This window comes from Micromesistius poutassou, assembly GCF_964030765.1.
Source record: "Micromesistius poutassou genome assembly, chromosome: 16".
Lineage (NCBI taxonomy): Eukaryota > Metazoa > Chordata > Actinopteri > Gadiformes > Gadidae > Micromesistius > Micromesistius poutassou.
The window spans coordinates 4,141,284-4,158,226 of NC_140286.1; the positions used below are offsets into that span (position 1 = coordinate 4,141,284).

The 16,943-nt window shown below is 44.4% G+C and overlaps 2 protein-coding genes across 3 annotated transcripts; both read right to left on the reverse strand.

Annotated features, from left to right (window-relative positions):
- Positions 1 to 435: 435 nt before the first annotated feature.
- Positions 436 to 14,103, reverse strand: marchf6 (membrane-associated ring finger (C3HC4) 6). The gene is made up of 26 exons (XM_084481393.1): positions 13,874 to 14,103; positions 12,600 to 12,696; positions 12,386 to 12,459; positions 12,126 to 12,269; positions 11,867 to 11,939; positions 11,379 to 11,556; positions 11,038 to 11,224; positions 10,680 to 10,741; positions 10,419 to 10,451; positions 10,122 to 10,173; positions 9,560 to 9,618; positions 9,338 to 9,418; positions 8,811 to 8,879; positions 8,613 to 8,687; positions 7,947 to 8,081; positions 7,575 to 7,694; positions 7,029 to 7,129; positions 6,435 to 6,572; positions 5,882 to 6,059; positions 5,444 to 5,513; positions 4,816 to 4,997; positions 4,189 to 4,323; positions 3,844 to 3,933; positions 3,462 to 3,594; positions 2,972 to 3,107; positions 436 to 2,315 (listed from the first exon to the last, which is right to left on the reverse strand). The coding sequence occupies exons 1-26, from the start codon at positions 13,890 to 13,892 to the stop codon at positions 2,240 to 2,242; spliced, it is 2,697 nt and encodes an 898-aa protein (XP_084337519.1). The 5' UTR covers positions 13,893 to 14,103; the 3' UTR covers positions 436 to 2,239.
- Positions 14,104 to 14,209: 106 nt separating this feature from the next.
- On the reverse strand, positions 14,210 to 16,078 carry LOC311360776 (ATP synthase subunit C lysine N-methyltransferase-like). 2 transcript variants are annotated; one of them, XM_084480867.1, is made up of 4 exons: positions 15,626 to 16,078; positions 15,037 to 15,174; positions 14,777 to 14,827; positions 14,210 to 14,535 (listed from the first exon to the last, which is right to left on the reverse strand). In XM_084480867.1, exons 1-4 carry the CDS (start codon positions 15,899 to 15,901, stop codon positions 14,329 to 14,331), a joined length of 672 nt encoding a protein of 223 aa, XP_084336993.1. In that variant the 5' UTR covers positions 15,902 to 16,078; the 3' UTR covers positions 14,210 to 14,328. The 2 variants fall into 2 exon arrangements, with proteins under 2 accessions (XP_084336993.1, XP_084336994.1); XM_084480868.1 differs by lacking the exon at positions 14,777 to 14,827.
- Positions 16,079 to 16,943: the final 865 nt, after the last annotated feature.

The following is a 16,943-nucleotide window of genomic DNA, read 5'->3' on the forward strand; positions in this document are numbered from 1 at the left end:
ACAGTAGTTCATGACAAGTTGTTGTAAATAGTCCTGTTATAAATAAAATATATATCCCTTTATATTTGTAAATAAAGTTTGTTTTGTTGGCTTGTACATACAATAAAGCGTGATATAAAACATTTAAATAAAATTATAGCATTATATATTTTAAAACAATGTTTAAGAAGTAGGCCCTATAACCTATAATAAAAATATAAATATAGCTGGGAATGTTACCACTTTTCTATGCATAAAAATATGGACTGCAGTCTTTTCTACTGCCACCGTGTGGTATATTGGTTGAAATACACTCAACAATCACCAGAAATGTCAACATTTTTATCAACTGAACACTATTCATGTAAATAATTGTAATGAACTAAAACTTCCCGTAGATATTTATGCAACCTATGAATCAGATTAAATAAAATCGGTCCATTTAACAAAGATTCACCTTCACGTCACTTTTAAATTCAAAAGATTCAAGAGAATTGCGTTAATGTTGAAAAAATGACTATTAACTAATGAAAAACCGATGAAAGCGATGGAGGCAGTGAAGAGAATTGAAATACAAAAATATGTAAACCAGATTAAGTAGATCAGGTTAAAGTTTTTGACATGTTCACCAATCCCATAGATTTTTCTTAGTCAACAATTTAGTGTAAGACTACTTTGTCAAAAACTAGACCTTATATCAACAGTTTCTTTGAATCTTTTCCTTCAATTGTAACATTGGACCACACACTTTTATGTTTAGACAGATCAGTGCTATAAACTATAGATATACGGTCTAAATGTGTATTTTCCATCACTTAATCACCACACACACACACACACACACACACACACACACACACACACACACACACACACACACACACACACACACACACACACACACACACACACACACACACAAAGATGCAACAAAGAAATGCTTTAGCATTTTTTTTATATCAACCATGCTTCTTATTAATGATTTTAAGCATAAAACCTAACAACTGACTCACCACAGTAGAATACTGACAATACAATATTTCGTTATGATGGGTGGGGGGGGGGGGGGGGGGGTTTGACCTTATATTCAGAAGAAAAAAAAAAAAAGCATAAAGTGCAAAATACACACACGTTGAAAAGGGTCCTACGTTGTCCACACATGAACATGGTTCTATTAATACTCGAAATATAGGCACAAAGGGTGCAACATTCAGCCCCTACTGCTGCACCGGTTCTTCCCTGAGATGCAAACAAATAACCTACAAACTATTAAGAAACTTTTTCAGTGTTGCAGAGCATTCACACATTAGCCACCGGGCAGTGGTTCCAACCAGAGCCTTGATCAGACGATAAAAGCTAACACTAGGGTTGTTACCACGGAGAGCCGGAAGGCGCGGGGTTCGAAACTCGTCCAGTGGTGGTCGAGTCCCGGCTGGAACAAGGGACTGTGGCCGTTGAGTGTGATGCTGCTGCTGTCGTCGTCCCTGGTTTCCATTTTCTCCAAATGTCTTTTAATTCCACTCGTTACTGGTCTTGTTAATTGGTTTTGAAAGAACTAAATGTTTTTTTATACGTATATAACAAAATTGATGTAGAAAGTAAAAATCATGACCGCACCCTTTTTTGCCCTTCTTTCTAAATGCTAAATATGCACATTCTGAAAACGTTCAGAGTGATACACCGTCTGCAGTACTTGAGTGAATGTCACTTCTGAGTGTTAACTTAAAAGCTTTAAAAGTTAGTCCTCTGCCTGTTCAGAAATGTATACATCAGCATGAATCCACCTGCAGTTATAACATCTACTTTTCGATTACACAGAAAAGTTTTTAAACATAAAGTATACAAAAATTGGCTAAAAATAACAAACTTTCTGGTAGTAGTTGTTAAAATGATCGTTTTTGGAGCCCTCTATCATCTTGGTCCAAACACGCACTACTGAATCTATTTAAAAAAAACAATCAAATCAAATCAAAACAAAGTCATCGAATAAATATGTAAAAAATAAAACTGCCTCATGCTAAATGTCTCACCATCTGCATATTACAGCTTTTGTTTTGCCATTTTTCACTATACTGATGAGACATTGCTAAAGATGGCGTACAAACACACTTGCCGTTTTCTTGCCGCAGTAGCAGAAATGTTCACGTATCCTTCCTTCAAACCGTGTGAAATGTCAGAGACCACCCTCCCCTGCAGTGTGTGTGGGGGGGAGGGGCTTAGTGTCAGCTGGAGAGCCTTTCAAAATAAAAGTCCTACGCGGCTAGGGGGAGGGGGAGGTGGCGGGGCACCGGGCCGCCTTGCGCTCGTAGTTCACCAGCCGCTGGCCAACCAGATACCTGCAGGACACACGGGGGAGGGGGGAGCAGGTGGTGGATTCAGTTCATATTAATAAACACCCATGGTTCTAGAATACCTCACTATTCTAGACTATGTCCCACTTTTCTCAAATACACCCCAATGTTCTAGAATTATAACACATGCTTCTAGGGTATAATGTAATGTAGAATGTACCCTCCCTACTGTACCCTACATACCTTACTGCTCTAGAACATACCCTACTGCTCTAGAACATACCCTACTGCTCTAGAACATACCCTACTGCTCTAGAAGATACCCACTGCTCTAGAACATACCCTACTGCTCTAGAACATACCCACTGCTCTAGAACATACCCTACTGCTCTAGAAGATACCCACTGCTCTAGAACATACCCTACTGCTCTAGAACATACCCTACTGCTCTAGAAGATACCCACTGCTCTAGAACATACCCACTGCTCTAGAACATACCCTATTAGAACATACCCTACTACTCTAGAACATACCCCTACTGCTCTAGAATGCATCCCACTGCTCTAGAACAGACCCCACTGCTCGAGAACACACCCTACTGCTCTAGAATATATCCCACTGCTATAGAATCCAACCTACTGCTGCGGAATACCAAAGTGCTGTGAATTCACTCCACTGTGCTAGAATATTCTAATACTGACTTGTCGTTCTTGATGTGCTCGTAGAGGCGCTTGAACTGGCGCAGCTGGAAGCAGAGCACGGCCAGCAGCCCCACGGCCATCAGCAGAAAGGGGTAGATCCTCCTCTCCACCAGGACCTGCATGTCTGGCTCCACACCTGGCGGGACACACACACACACACACACACACACACACACACACACACACACACACACACACACACACACACACACACACACACACACACACACACACACACACACACACACACAATAAGGAATGTAGAGTGACCATCTTAAACTAGAAACACTGATCCTATAAACGTTCTCGTCATATCTGATGGAAAGAGAGACACTGTTTGCTAATTGGGATGGATGGATGTGTAGATGGAGGAAGCTTGCTAAATGAATCGTAGTTGGTTCCTAAAACGTGCACTTTGTAACTCCTGCCCATGTAGAACTTGTTGTAAAACACATGATGCAGCTCAGTGCACATCCGGTGTGGAACTGACCCACTAGCGGTACGATGCCTCTGGAGATGGTGTAGGGCAGGCACAGGGACAGCAGCAGCACACAGATGACCGGAGCCGCCAGCCGCCGCACGATGAAGTTCAGGTCGATGTTACGCACACCGTTGGCGTAGACCTGCGGGAAGGAAGAGTAAAAATCTAAAGGTATAACATTTGGATTTGTAGTAATCCAGTTAAATTGGAAAATCGAAAATAAAAAACAAACAAAAAATAAATTAATAAATAAAAGCCATCTACGCTGATATGCTTGAATCGTTAAAGAGATGTTAAATTATATTGTAACTGACCCATGGTATCGTCGAAATAAAACGGTTAGCTTGCCAAAGGCCTTGGAAACGCTCTTATTGTGAGATATGGTACCGACCTGCTCGATAACAGTTTTGAGCCACCACTGGGGGCCCATAAGTGTAATGGCGGCGATTATTTTGGCGTGGAGCACACCCAGGGCCCAGTCCTGTCACAGAAACATCACATAACAAGAGTGTCCAAACAGGTCAACATCACCACTACACTATATTAACTGAATATATAGAAGAAAAGAGGGCTGAGAGAGGGTCATGAACTGTAGCATTATCCTGGCAACAGAATGTCCCTGGTCCATTAGTTCCTATGTGCTGTGTAACCCAGTTATACAGTTATAAACCCGGGAGCGAGGCTACAGTTTGCCCGGAGAGACACCCAGAGGCGCGGGGCCAGAGGCTGAGGTTACCTGCCAGGGGTAGAAGAGAGGCGTCTGGGCCAGAGGGACTCGGAGCGGAGCCACCACCACCAGCTCAAACAGCAGGCCCAGCAGCAGGGGGATCAGCCCGGCCAGCATGGCCGCCACCACCACCGTCTTCACGATCTGCTCACGGAGCAGCGCGCACACGCACACACACACACACACACACACACACACACACACACACACACACACACACACACACACACACACACACACACACACACACACACACACACACACGGTTTAACCTCTTCATCGCCACCGAAAATAACACACCGATCGGGAATAGAGTACATCTCTGCAATTATGGGGGCGACTATAACTAATCTGGGTACCAAAAGTAGAATAACAGTTGTGAGATTGTGGTTGTGGGTGTTACATTGTCAGAGTGAAAAAAGCAACACACAGCAAAATGGGACGTTTCATTTCCGCCTGAAATAAATGTTTTACAGTTAGTTACCTGGTGCACCTTAGGGCTATAGCACAACATCAGATGACCTGTGTGCACATGTACATATGTGCGTTTGTATGTATGTGAAGGGGTATGTGCGTGTTGTGCGTTTGTGTGTGTGTGTGTGAAGGGGTGTGTGTGTGCGCGTGTCTATTGATCACCATGAGGGTCCACTCCTGCACCTTCTGCAGGATGGCCCCGGGCCCCTGGGGCATCCAGGCCAGCAGGATGGTGATGCCGCGCACCGCCAGCCAGCACACGTACAGCCCCCCCGCCGCCGTGTACAGCTCGTGCACCGTGGCCACGCCCATCCACAGGGACATCAGCCAGCGGCCCACCAGCACTGGGGAGAGACGGGTGTGGGGTGGGTGGTGGTTAAAAGGGCGCGTCTTGGGCGATGACAGATCTCTAAATGCATGGACAGACGTGTTAGATATGTTGAGAGGGGAACGATTGTGCCAAAGGGTGTGGCGACAAGACACCAACGCTTCCAAAACACCCTGGCAGAGAGTTTGGTTGTTCACGTTTTTACTTGCGGCCACAATCACTCGTCACACTGTACCATGGGGAGACATTGGTAAAGTGGGTGTCACTTTTCCAAGAACACTGTTCTGTGTGATCAGCCCCATAAGAGGATACGATAGTGCTTTATAAATACAGACAGGGAATTTCACAGGTCGTTTTAGGATGGAAAAATAGAATAGAAAACGAGGGAAAGACTTGAAGAGAGGAAATAGTAGAAGGAGAGGGAGGGCAAGAGAAAAAAAGTGTGTGCATGTTTCAACTCACCTGGTAGAGTAAGACACGTCAGACTGGCCAGTAAGAGGGTCACACACATGAAGACCACCAGCAAAACGATCTGCTCGGAACACACACACACACACACACACACACACACACACACACACACACACACACACACACACACACACACACACACACACACACACACACACACACACACACACACACACACACACACACACACACAAATCAGACTCAATTTATCTCTCCTTTTCAACATCAACAATTGTGGGATACAGCCGATTGAAGTTCACTCACTAAAACCGGGCCTTTTCTTTCCCATTCTAAAAAACGTTTGTGTCCTTAGCTCCTCCCACTCGGTTTACACTACAGATGCCACACACCCAGTGGGCTCATTGCTCATCCCCCACTCCCCGGAACCATCACCCCCTTCCCCCGATGACGCGATTGGCCGGCACCCACCTTGAGGGGGAAGTGGATTGGTCGGTAGTAGGGCTGGAAGCCCAGGGGCCCGCCCTGATGCAGCAGGGCCTGGTGGAGGGCGTGGAGCCCCTCCCGCAGGCCGCCCATCCTCTCGTGGTCGTGGGCCTGCCTCTCGTCCTCCTCCTCGTACTCCCCCAGCAGGTAGGAGTGGAGGTCCCTGGGGGGGGCATGTATTGATTAGGCCATACCAGACTGGGAGGCGGTGAAACAGGTCCAGCTAACGGGCTAACCACATCCTGGGTGAGACGCCTTGGTGGAGGACCCAGGCTCCATTCTGACCGGCGCTATTCCCACTCTCTTGAAAAGGTCCTTGTGTGTGTGTGTGTGTGTGTGTGTGTGTGTGTGTGTGTGTGTGTGTGTGTGTGTGTGTGTGTGTGTGTGTAGATATCATTGTGTGCACGTCATGCGGGTGTGTGCCAAGGATTGAGTGAGTGAGTGCGTACGTCTGTCTGTCTGTGCACGTCTGTCTGTCTGTGGGCGTGTGGGTGTGTGTGCATGTGTGTCCGCATGTACACGTGTACTCCGGGCTTACAGCACGTATCCGGCGGTGAAGGTCCATGCGTGGACCAGCCGTTTGAGCCACTGCCGGGTGTGGCCCTGCTCCAGGAGGGCCGGCAGCACCACCTGCAGGAGGAGGAGCTCCAGGGACAGCTCGCTGACCGGGGCGTCGCTAAAGACAGGGGGCGGGGCAAACACACCATCAGTGGGCGTGGCTTTGGTGAGGGGAAACCATAAAGAGGACTCGTCACTTTGTCGTTATGCAACGATTTTACCATCTTTCATTATAACGTAGAAGTTCTGATTTAGTTTTTTTACTATGTAGTCATTTCACAGATGTTTTTAATCAAAAAAAAAGAGAGACACCGCCTTTTTTAGTCACTGGCGTTTTTTGAGGTGGTATTTTGGATGCATAGAAATTGTAACGTGTGCATTTCTCTAAAGTTCCTTGTCATATAGATAATGGGTGTACAGGAAGCTGATTTGGCCAGTAGGATCTCTATAAGTTTGTCTTCCATGTGATTGGTTTAGAGGTTTTCTTACTGAAGAGGGCAGAGACTAGGACGTGTGGTCACCTTTTAAACAACATTTACGCACAGAACTGAAAGGGAAATAAGTGGTTATTAACCTGTAGAGCATGACGTTGTAGGGCAGGAAGGTAGGAAGGATGAGTTTGATGATTCTGATTGGAAGCCACAGCATCAGTAGTACTATGGAGCCAAACACCACCTGGGGAGGACACACACACACACACACACACACACACACACACACACACACACACACACACACACACACACACACACACACACACACACACACACACACACACACACACACACAATAAATACAGTGATAACAACAAGAAAGGCATGCACCATAACAACCTTCTGATTCCAACTAGGGGTTAAGTAAAGATTCATTAGTTTTCTGTCTGTCTTTTATTTGTGAAAGACATGATTTTATTCATAACCATTTTATGTATTATCAATATTCTCTTTAAGGAACTTTCTTTTCTTTGGACTTTTATTCCTTTTGGAAATATTTTCAAGTTCAAGAATCTATTTCCAAAGGGTATTTTAACGAAAGGGTCTGGAAACGGCGTACAATGGAGTGTGACAATAGGTCAAACTAGTTCTGGACTGTAGTTCTGGAGACCCAGGGGCTGACTGACCAGGGAGAGGATGAACCTGCGCAGGTGACGGTACACGGGCAGGTGGATCATCTCCTGAACCGGGTTGAAGTCTGGGTCGTTCAGGTTCCTCAGAAACCACAGAACGCCTGGTCGGAGCACCTACACACACACACACACACACACACACACACACACACACACACACACACACACACACACACACACACACACACACACACACACACACACACACACACACACACACACACACACACACACACACGAGCTGGGTCACCTTGCTCAAGGATACCTACAGGTAGACTGTGGACATTGAGGTTTGAACCCAGAATCTTTTGGCTGGGAGTCAACCACACTAAGAACACCAGACTCCACACCAAACACACACCATACCTCTCTAAGAAGAAGGATGAAGGAGGCGAAGTAGAAGACATAGACCATGCCCACCAGCCAATGGAGGAACATGGTGGTGCCGGGGGCAGAGTCAAAACTCTGCAGACGGTCCTTCAGAGTGGCATCAAACATCTCCTGCAACACAAAAAAAACACACACATACATGTCACATCATGTTTTTTCAGGGAATAAACACATCTTAAGGTCACAGTCTCAACGATTTTTTTTTATAAATGCATGTTTTCTAGTCACTATCTATCGACGAATCAGGGAACACAAAAGGTGATTGAGCCTGTGGCTCACTAAGTCCTTGCATTTGCAGTAATTGCAGTAAAGCAGTAAAGTAAATTACCACTTATCGCCAAGGGTGGCGCCAAAGAGAACAAAAAAATTACTTTTGCTTTTCAAATACAGGATTTTTGCATTTCATACAAATTATACACTTAGTAATTTAACATACTGTCAACCAAAGAGACTTGGGGTGAATCAAGACTGCGGTCCGGTAGGATTTGAACCATGAACCTTTTGGTGGGGTTCAAAACACTCAAACCACTAGACTAACTACTTGCATTAATTTAAGGTTGAACCATTAATTGAATATATGAACCCTATATTTTGCACAGTGCACGTCAAATAGGAGGAGTTTGAGTAGTGTGATTGACTAACCAATGAGCAGATGTCAAGCCACCAGCCGCAAATCAGAGGAAACAACCCTATCTCCATGACAACCAGCAAGGAGACCTGGAAAAAAAGCAGAACAATATGTATTGTTAATCTGACTACAGCAAGCAAGCCTCTCACTCAAAAAGAGGCTGAATCTGCATTCAGAGCACGGTCCGCGTCGTTCGAGGGGCTGCTGGTTACCTTGACGACGATGTAACAGACTCCCAGGAGCCGTCTGGATTTCTGGAACCTCACCAGGGAGGCCAGTGTCTGGGAGATTCGATGTTAAGGACCGCAAAACATACAGTCATGGCGCACTCTTCTTCACATAAAAACTATAAACCAATCCTAAAACCGCAACTTCAACTCACACTTACTGTGTACTTACTGATACATTAGTTTCTGTCACTATATACTATAGACAGAAACATAGTTATGGCAGTTAGTAGGTTATATCAGTTCAGATGAAGAAACAAACAATAAAAACTCACTCACTATCTTTCTAGCTAACCAACCAACTAACTAAAAACCTAACTAGATAGCTAGTCTCAGCCTCTTCCATTCATCAGCACTATGTCACCATGGTTACGGAAAGACTGGCTCTGCAACCCTAACAGCTAGCTAACTAACCAAAAAAAAAAAAAACGTCCATGCACACAGGCCTCTACACAGTACAGAACACACTCCGAGCATGTGCGTTCCTTTGCTCCGGTTCACTTATAGGATACATGGCAGACTATGAGTGCAGCGGCCAGGAGAATGTAGCCCAGTATGGTGGTGAGAAGGCCATCGAAGTGGGAATCTTTAACCTGCAACATCAAATACACAAATATATTCACACCTGATCACACAAGAGTTCTGCAGCAAATGTACAAAGTAGTAGCATATGTCAGTTCTAATTTGTACATGCATTTCATATCTTCTCCTATTATTCAATTTCAAGTACTTACGTTTTCTTCCAAGCCGAGGCCTACCACGGAGAAGTGACCTATGTGATAGGGGCAGAACGCTGTGGGGAGGAGGGAGTATGGAGGGGAGGTTAATGCTGCGGTCAGCTGGTACCTGGTCACACCTACTCATCTACACCTCAGCTTAAACCTTCCAAGAGGTATTTTCTTGTCTGAGCCACTCTCACTGAAATTACCTGTACAGAGGCCGGATTTCCCTTAAATGTGTCTTGAGTGACAAAATGCCTCACGTATTCCAGATATGCATCCGTAGCATTAGGTGTAGTAACATCATGTAAAACATGACATGTAATCCGGTAAAGTATCTTTTGTAGCAAAGTGACTGCTAAAGAGTCATTTCCAAAAGCAATTCTGTACAATAGTTGCACACGCATTAAGAGGAATGAAGAAGCCACTTAGTATCAAGTCTTACGAAGCCACTCCGAAGCTAATATGATCTCTTTCTGTTCCAAGGAGAAACAAAAGTGCAACACCAGGATACAAATGGAGTCTGAATGGGTCTACTGCTTCTGGGATCCAAAGTACGGGTCTGGTGGGAACTCACCAAACACCAGGATGAACAGGGTGTTCAGAGACACCACCCAGAACACATGCTCCTGGAGGGACACACAGAGAAGCACACATCCATATCATTCAGAACATTGCATTGCGGTCTATGTGTGTGCGTCTGTTAATCAGTGAGTCAATTTGAATCCTTTTCCCTTTCCCATTTTTTATATTCTATCTTTTATTCTGTGATTCTTTATTTAATTCCATTTACACGGCAATAAAGCTCTTACTGATTCTGAGGGCGAGTTGTGAGTGTGAGTGTGAGCGCATGTGTAGGTGCACACACACTTACCAGGAAGACAAGCGAGCCATCCAGACCGAGCATCTACAAAGCAGGAGAAAATGAACTGTCAGTCGATTCCCATCAGCGTCCTGCAAGCGTGAGCATCAACACTGCCAGGGTTAGGGGTTTGAGTCCCCCTGGGGCAACCCGTGATTAGAGATAGAGAGCTTCAGTTTAAAGTGTCCCCCAAACATACATATATGCAAAAATACATATACATGTGTTCATTTATTTATCACCATGACAACTGGTTGAAATAGCATCTCTCACCCTCTCCCAGGTCAGCTCCTCTGCAGCGCGGTCCCATTCCAGAGCGTTCCAGTTCAGGTCTTCTGCACACCCCCAGACACACAAGAATAATAGGTTTAACGTCACAGTTCTACTCTGTCAGTATCCAACTTACTTATATATTACTATTTTAGCACGTTTTTTCATTTGTTAATGGCAGTTGGCCTTCTCCTGTTTAATGGCATGTAGTTTCCATGTTATATTTTGTATAGAAGGCTATAGCTCTACCATTGTATTTTAACATATCTAACCATCAAAAAGACCATAAGATAAGGAGATAGCCTTTAGTAACCACTGTCGACCATGCACTTCGACCTTTGACCTCGGAACACCCCCTCACCTTGGCCTCCATTGTTGCCATCTGCGGCTTCTTCCTGTTGCCCCTCCTCTTCCTCCTCCTCCTCCTCTTCTTCGCCCTCTTCATCGTCATCTTCCTCTTCCTCCTCGTCCAGCTCGGCCTCCTCTCCCGCCTCAGCTGGCTCCAGAACCGGGCCCTCGGGTGCTACACCAGGGTCCACTGGTGCTTCCTTTGGAGGCACAACCCATTGGAAATTTGTTGAAAAAGCAATACATCCGTGGGTGAAAGATGCTGCAAAACCATTCTAATGAACTGCTAAAAAGCGGTTGGTGCGGCTGACGGAAAGCCATGTTTGGATTTTGGCAGGCGGCGATGCTGCTGACCTCGTTGCGCTCTGCTTGGTCAGGCTGGTGCGGGGCCGGGGGCTGGTGGTTGTGCTCCAGCCAGTTGGGGGGCCCGCCGTGCACGATCTGCTCCCTCAGCCACACCAGACTGATGAAGGCACACAAGGTGCACGTGACCACAAAGCAGCCCTGCAGGCAGTCAGCCAGCAGGTTCTCCCTGGGGGTGGAAGGAGGGAGGGAGGTGGAGGGGGAGTAGGAGGAAGAGGAGGATGGAAGGAGAAAGAGAAAGAAGTGCAGGGAGGAGATGGAAGAGAGTGAAAAGTGAAAGGAGGAGAACAAGTGGAGAAATAAGGAGGAAAAGGAGTAGATGGAGGTTGAAAGACCATTATTTGAATAAAGTTATAATTAATCATACAGCATGTACATAACACAGTGCAGTCACCATAAGAGAAAGTATGTGCAGAAAGTATAGCAACAGTAACGGTGAGCGTGTGTGTAGTAGAGGTGAGAGATGAGTGCTATCTTACGTTGAGAGCATGTCTAGTGGCAGGGTGAGAAGCGAGCTCACGGAGCCCGTAAATAAGCACTTGTAGATACGACCTGTTTGGGATGAGGAAAGTTAATGCACACAAAGTCAATTACATCCATATTACTCATTAATATTCATATATGTCACATACAACACATACAGAACAGTCAGAACACCTTAGCCACCAAATCATCCTGTCCATTTGTAGTTCCTATGATGAAAATCTCAGACCAACACAGCGACCGGTTAGGACCTACATGCAGTGAGCGGCACCACGCCCAGCCAGGCAAAGGCTACCAGCGTGTAGTGGAACCAGTACCGGATGGCTGTCCCCACACTGGTCACCAGCCCTGCAAAGATGTCCTGGACCGGCAGTCGCGAGGGCATGTCTGGGGAATAAACTGGGAACGGGGTGAAGGGGAAGGGGGGGGGGGGGGGGGGGGTGGTTATATCTATGCATGACACATGTAAGCCTCATCTGAGATTTTCATGGGAATTGAGTAACAATGCTACTTACTTGGTGTAAATGCAAACCGGTGTTTGCATAATTCACAGTATTCTTTTTGGCTGTGTTTAAGCCACAGTAGCAGACTGTTAAAAAAAAATTAAATATACATGATAAGTATGGTATCTACTTCCCTTGGTGAATTGATCAACCCTTGGCAAATGGGTGCAATATGTGTATCAAGTCACATAGGAAAGTGGTGGAACCATGACTGACTGTCACATACCATTCCTGGTGGATGAACTTGATGCTGCCAGTGCAGACACACGGATGGTAGAGGGGCTTGTCGTAGGTCCCCTCGGAGCGACATACCCGACAAATGTCTGCAGAGATACAGGGACCGATTTAGTTTCCATTCTTGCATCGTGTTTGTGACTCCTTCCTTTGATAGCTTGGTCAGTTTTCACTACATTGAGATGACCTGAAATGTAATTCTTATATGTGTATTTGTGCATACACTTTGACAAGACAGTCAACATTTGAGTTCATGAACCCCTGCATTTTTCATTTCTGGGTACTAATTTTTGCAAATGAGCCCATGACCTAACAATCGAATACAAACGGAAATACTTAAAGCTTATGTTGGTATGAGTATTTGCCAATTATGCTTTTTAAAATGTTCCCCCATAACACCTGTCTATCAGCAGTGCAAAGATATTCCATACTCAAGTTCCACAGGAAGAGAACTCCTAACCAATTAGAGAAGCTCAAAGAGAAAGAGCATGCTGTCAAATAACTGGACAATTATGGGTAAAACAACGGAATATCTCTGCAATGCTGATTCGATTGTGAATTAAACTCGTTTTGGGAGCAAAATTGATAGAATTTTCTTTACCTACTGCAGCTTTAATTTCAGCACAAATGATGCTTCTGGGATGGTTTTAAAAAGAATATCAACTGCTGCCTCTGATTCATAGGATATTATAATGCATTAGTTAAGGCATAACCATGTGTAACCCACCAAGTCTAACCTGTACAAAGAGTATTTTATTCTAGTAGGAAGTCTATCTGTGTATGGAAAGTGCTTGACAGTAGCCTACCACGTAGATAAAATACATGCCACCATTGCGTGCCGTTGGCCATACTCTTGCAAAAACGATAGACCCAAATTAGCCTTCACCTTTGCCTAAACTTTAGAATAGCCAACCCTCAACGAAATACGTTTTTGTTTAAACATCCACACCAGTGCCAAAACACTCCCTTATAGCAGCTAATTCTTGTTTGGCTGAAGAAAAACCATGTTAAACGCGTTCAACAGCTTTTTATTTAACGTGTTTTACTGTAGTTGTGTAAAGATCGAGTTACTCGCTTGTTAGCCGACCAAAGACCGTGGTCCAGCCGAGTGAAAGGCCGACCTGAGCTAAAGCTACAGGAAGCTACACAGAGTTGGGAATAACGAGTCGGAAACTACTACTAATTTGAAGGGGCAGACATTGCGATATGGCCATATAAGCCCGCTCATTTGACTCCAGAGTATAATGTTAGTGAAGCTAAAGCTACCTTCTTCAGAGGTGTCCATCTTGACTTGCTGCAGGCAGCAGACTGCTACAGAGGTCCGGCTAACCAGTCGATCCGTAGAGGGTCGCCGCTATCTGATACTTAAAGACATCTTAGGCTTTTGTTTGGATCCCTATTCGACGAGGCGTGAGGGGGTTTTCTGTACAAAGTGAAGATAACGTCGTTTATAGCAATTCTCCCCTGAGCGCAACGCTCAATAGTTATCAGGTATCGCTCAGGCCATAGCAGACATTGCATGCAAATAGGTTGCATGTGGTTGTAATACACAGTTCGACGGCTAGGTGGTGGTAGAGGAACGTTCATAAAATTTAGACAGAAGTGGTTGAATAACTTTATTTAAAACATACATTCAGAAATGTTGAGTTTTGAAACACATATCAGTATGACTGCTACCAAAAAGGGTACAATGTCTTTTCACTTTGTACAGTGGCTTGCATCTACGATGTGGAAGTCAGTTTGTCTTCGGTTTCTGTTGTTTGACCTTGTAGTTGGGTTTTAAAGGTCTTGGCATCATAGACCCAGACAGTGTCTATGCCCTCCCCGGCCATTTGGTCAGGCTCCCAACTGGGGAACGGGAATCTGCACGCCACCACCACCGCTGTACTCTGGAGCTCACTGCTCAGCTTCAGCTCTAGCTGGTCCATCTGGAAGAAAGAAAGTTATTAAATGTGTGGATTTCAGTATATTATATTGCATGGGTTACATACTTATATAGATATATAGTATCAATTTTAGGCTTTCATGCTGTAAGATTGTGTCATTTGAACATGCCACTGCAGGATGGTAAAACGCATGACACTATAATGTTAGTTATGTTGTTAGTAACCTTTTCAACGATTTTATGCAGGATATAAGGACACTTGATGAAGTCTGAGAAGGACTTACCATCTGAGGGACTCCGAAAATGACAACATTTGAATACTGTGCAAAACTCACCTAGAACAGAAAACAAAACACAATGAATTATCTCATCATTCTCATCCTTTCGGCCCATCGCGTTTCACATTTTACTCTTTCTATAACGTGATTGACTATTAAAAAAAACATTTCCAAAACAATTTACATTTTCACAATCCTGTGCCGAAACCAATGGATGCTACACCTCACACATGAACATGAAGACCTGTTATCTGTGAGGAACTGACCTTCCAGAGGTCTGAGATGTGGAAGGACGTGGAGTGGTGGACTCCCTCTCTCCAAGCCTTGTAGCGGGAGTACCACACCAGCCAAGGGTTCAGCTCAAAGCCTGATGCCTTGAAGCCGCGCTTGGCTGCGGCGATCACCTGGAACACATACAACTTGTTAGTCAGACCACTGACACTGACAATGATTTCCTGTTGAAACAATATTATCTAGTTCCAAACTTTGCATACGTATTTTTAAGTAGGTTTGAGCGACAGTTGGAAACTGGAAAATGGTTCTTCACCTATTGCATATCTCAGTTTGAGGTCCATTTGGTGCCTTTCTTTTTTCTAAGTAGGCTGAGAATTAGTTTGTGCGAGTAAACACAAATAGCCTATATGACAACACAATATAATTGAAAAGTGTGCAGAAGCAAAGGTGACCACACGAGGTGTTATTGGGGAACTGTAAAGTGCACACCAGTGACCAGCATCTGTCCATTGGTTACGCACGGGTAGATGTTAAGATGCACAGATCTAACCGTTTTTCCAATGATACACAAGACACTTGTTATTGGTAATTTTTTTTTATCAATGTAAGAATCGTACGTACGATCCTTCCATCACCACTTCCAATGTCCACCAAGGTCCCCGACCTCGTCCGAAGCACCTTGAGGACGTTTTCCACTTGGGTTGTGGTCGCAGGGACGAACGGAAGGCAGATCTTCCTCAGTGCCGGTGTCACAAACGGCGCCGTGACGGCGTACAGAGCAACCAGAGAGCCTCCAATAATCCCCGTTGCAATGAGTCCAATTCGCTTTTTACCGGTGCTCTGGTTACCTTTGTCCTGCACGACTGCAGCCTCCCGAAAGATTTGTTCTTGAGACATCGCGTTACTGAATTATTTACTTTACCGTCGTAAAGGGTACACTTTTTAGCCTAACTTGGCATTGTTAAATACCACAATGCAAGGTTGTATTGGTTGTCTATAATTCCTATTTTAACAGCTATGACATTAACATTACTTGATTATGGCAAGCTGGCGCTATGTATTTCGAATGGGACGATGGTGTGCACTGTGCATCTCTGTTATTTGTCCGGGTGGCTACAGTACAACTAACGGTGATTGCTCTATAGGTTCCTAAAATAATCCTGTATGTAAAAAAAAAAAAGAAAAAAGATGTCTCATGAATATATAGGAAGACGTAACCATTTAATGAAGAAAATCAAGATAGGAGGATACAGTAAATTCAAAATTGTACAAAATATATAATGATAAGATTGGTTCACCCGCTTCACCAAAATGAAAAGTTTAAAACACCAACAAATACAAAATAATAAAGAATATTACCTCAAAAAACTATTACACCTTCTCTGTCCCTCAGAAATGAACTTGTTATCTATGCTTAAGACTCTGCATTTTGGTTAAAAAAAAACGTAAATTGTTGCATTGTGGTGCATAGGATTTTTAATTTAAAGAACCAAGACAAAGCTGTAGACGTCAGAATTGCTTTTATGCTCTAACTTTCCTTCTCTATGTGTATTTCTGTATATATAAATAGCACATATGTTACCCAGGGTCACATGGATAGCTGTCCGTATCATTGATTCAGTCATTTTTTCCCAAAGAAAAAAAAAGGGGGATACATACAAACATAGATATTTTAAAATAACAGCAGAGGAAGTTGACAGAACCACACGTATGTACATGTTTGGTGGGCAACCTCAGGCATGACGACACACTTATACAACCTCAGTACCACCAGGGAAGTTTGGTTTCGGTTGCAATTATCACCCCCAGCTTCTCATTACATGAGAACAGAGCCACAACAGAAGATCTGATCCTCTTTTAAAGCAAAACATAAGAAACCAGCCTGTCCTGAATCATACAATAGGAATTATATACATCTTTGTCCTCCTCATCCTCATCC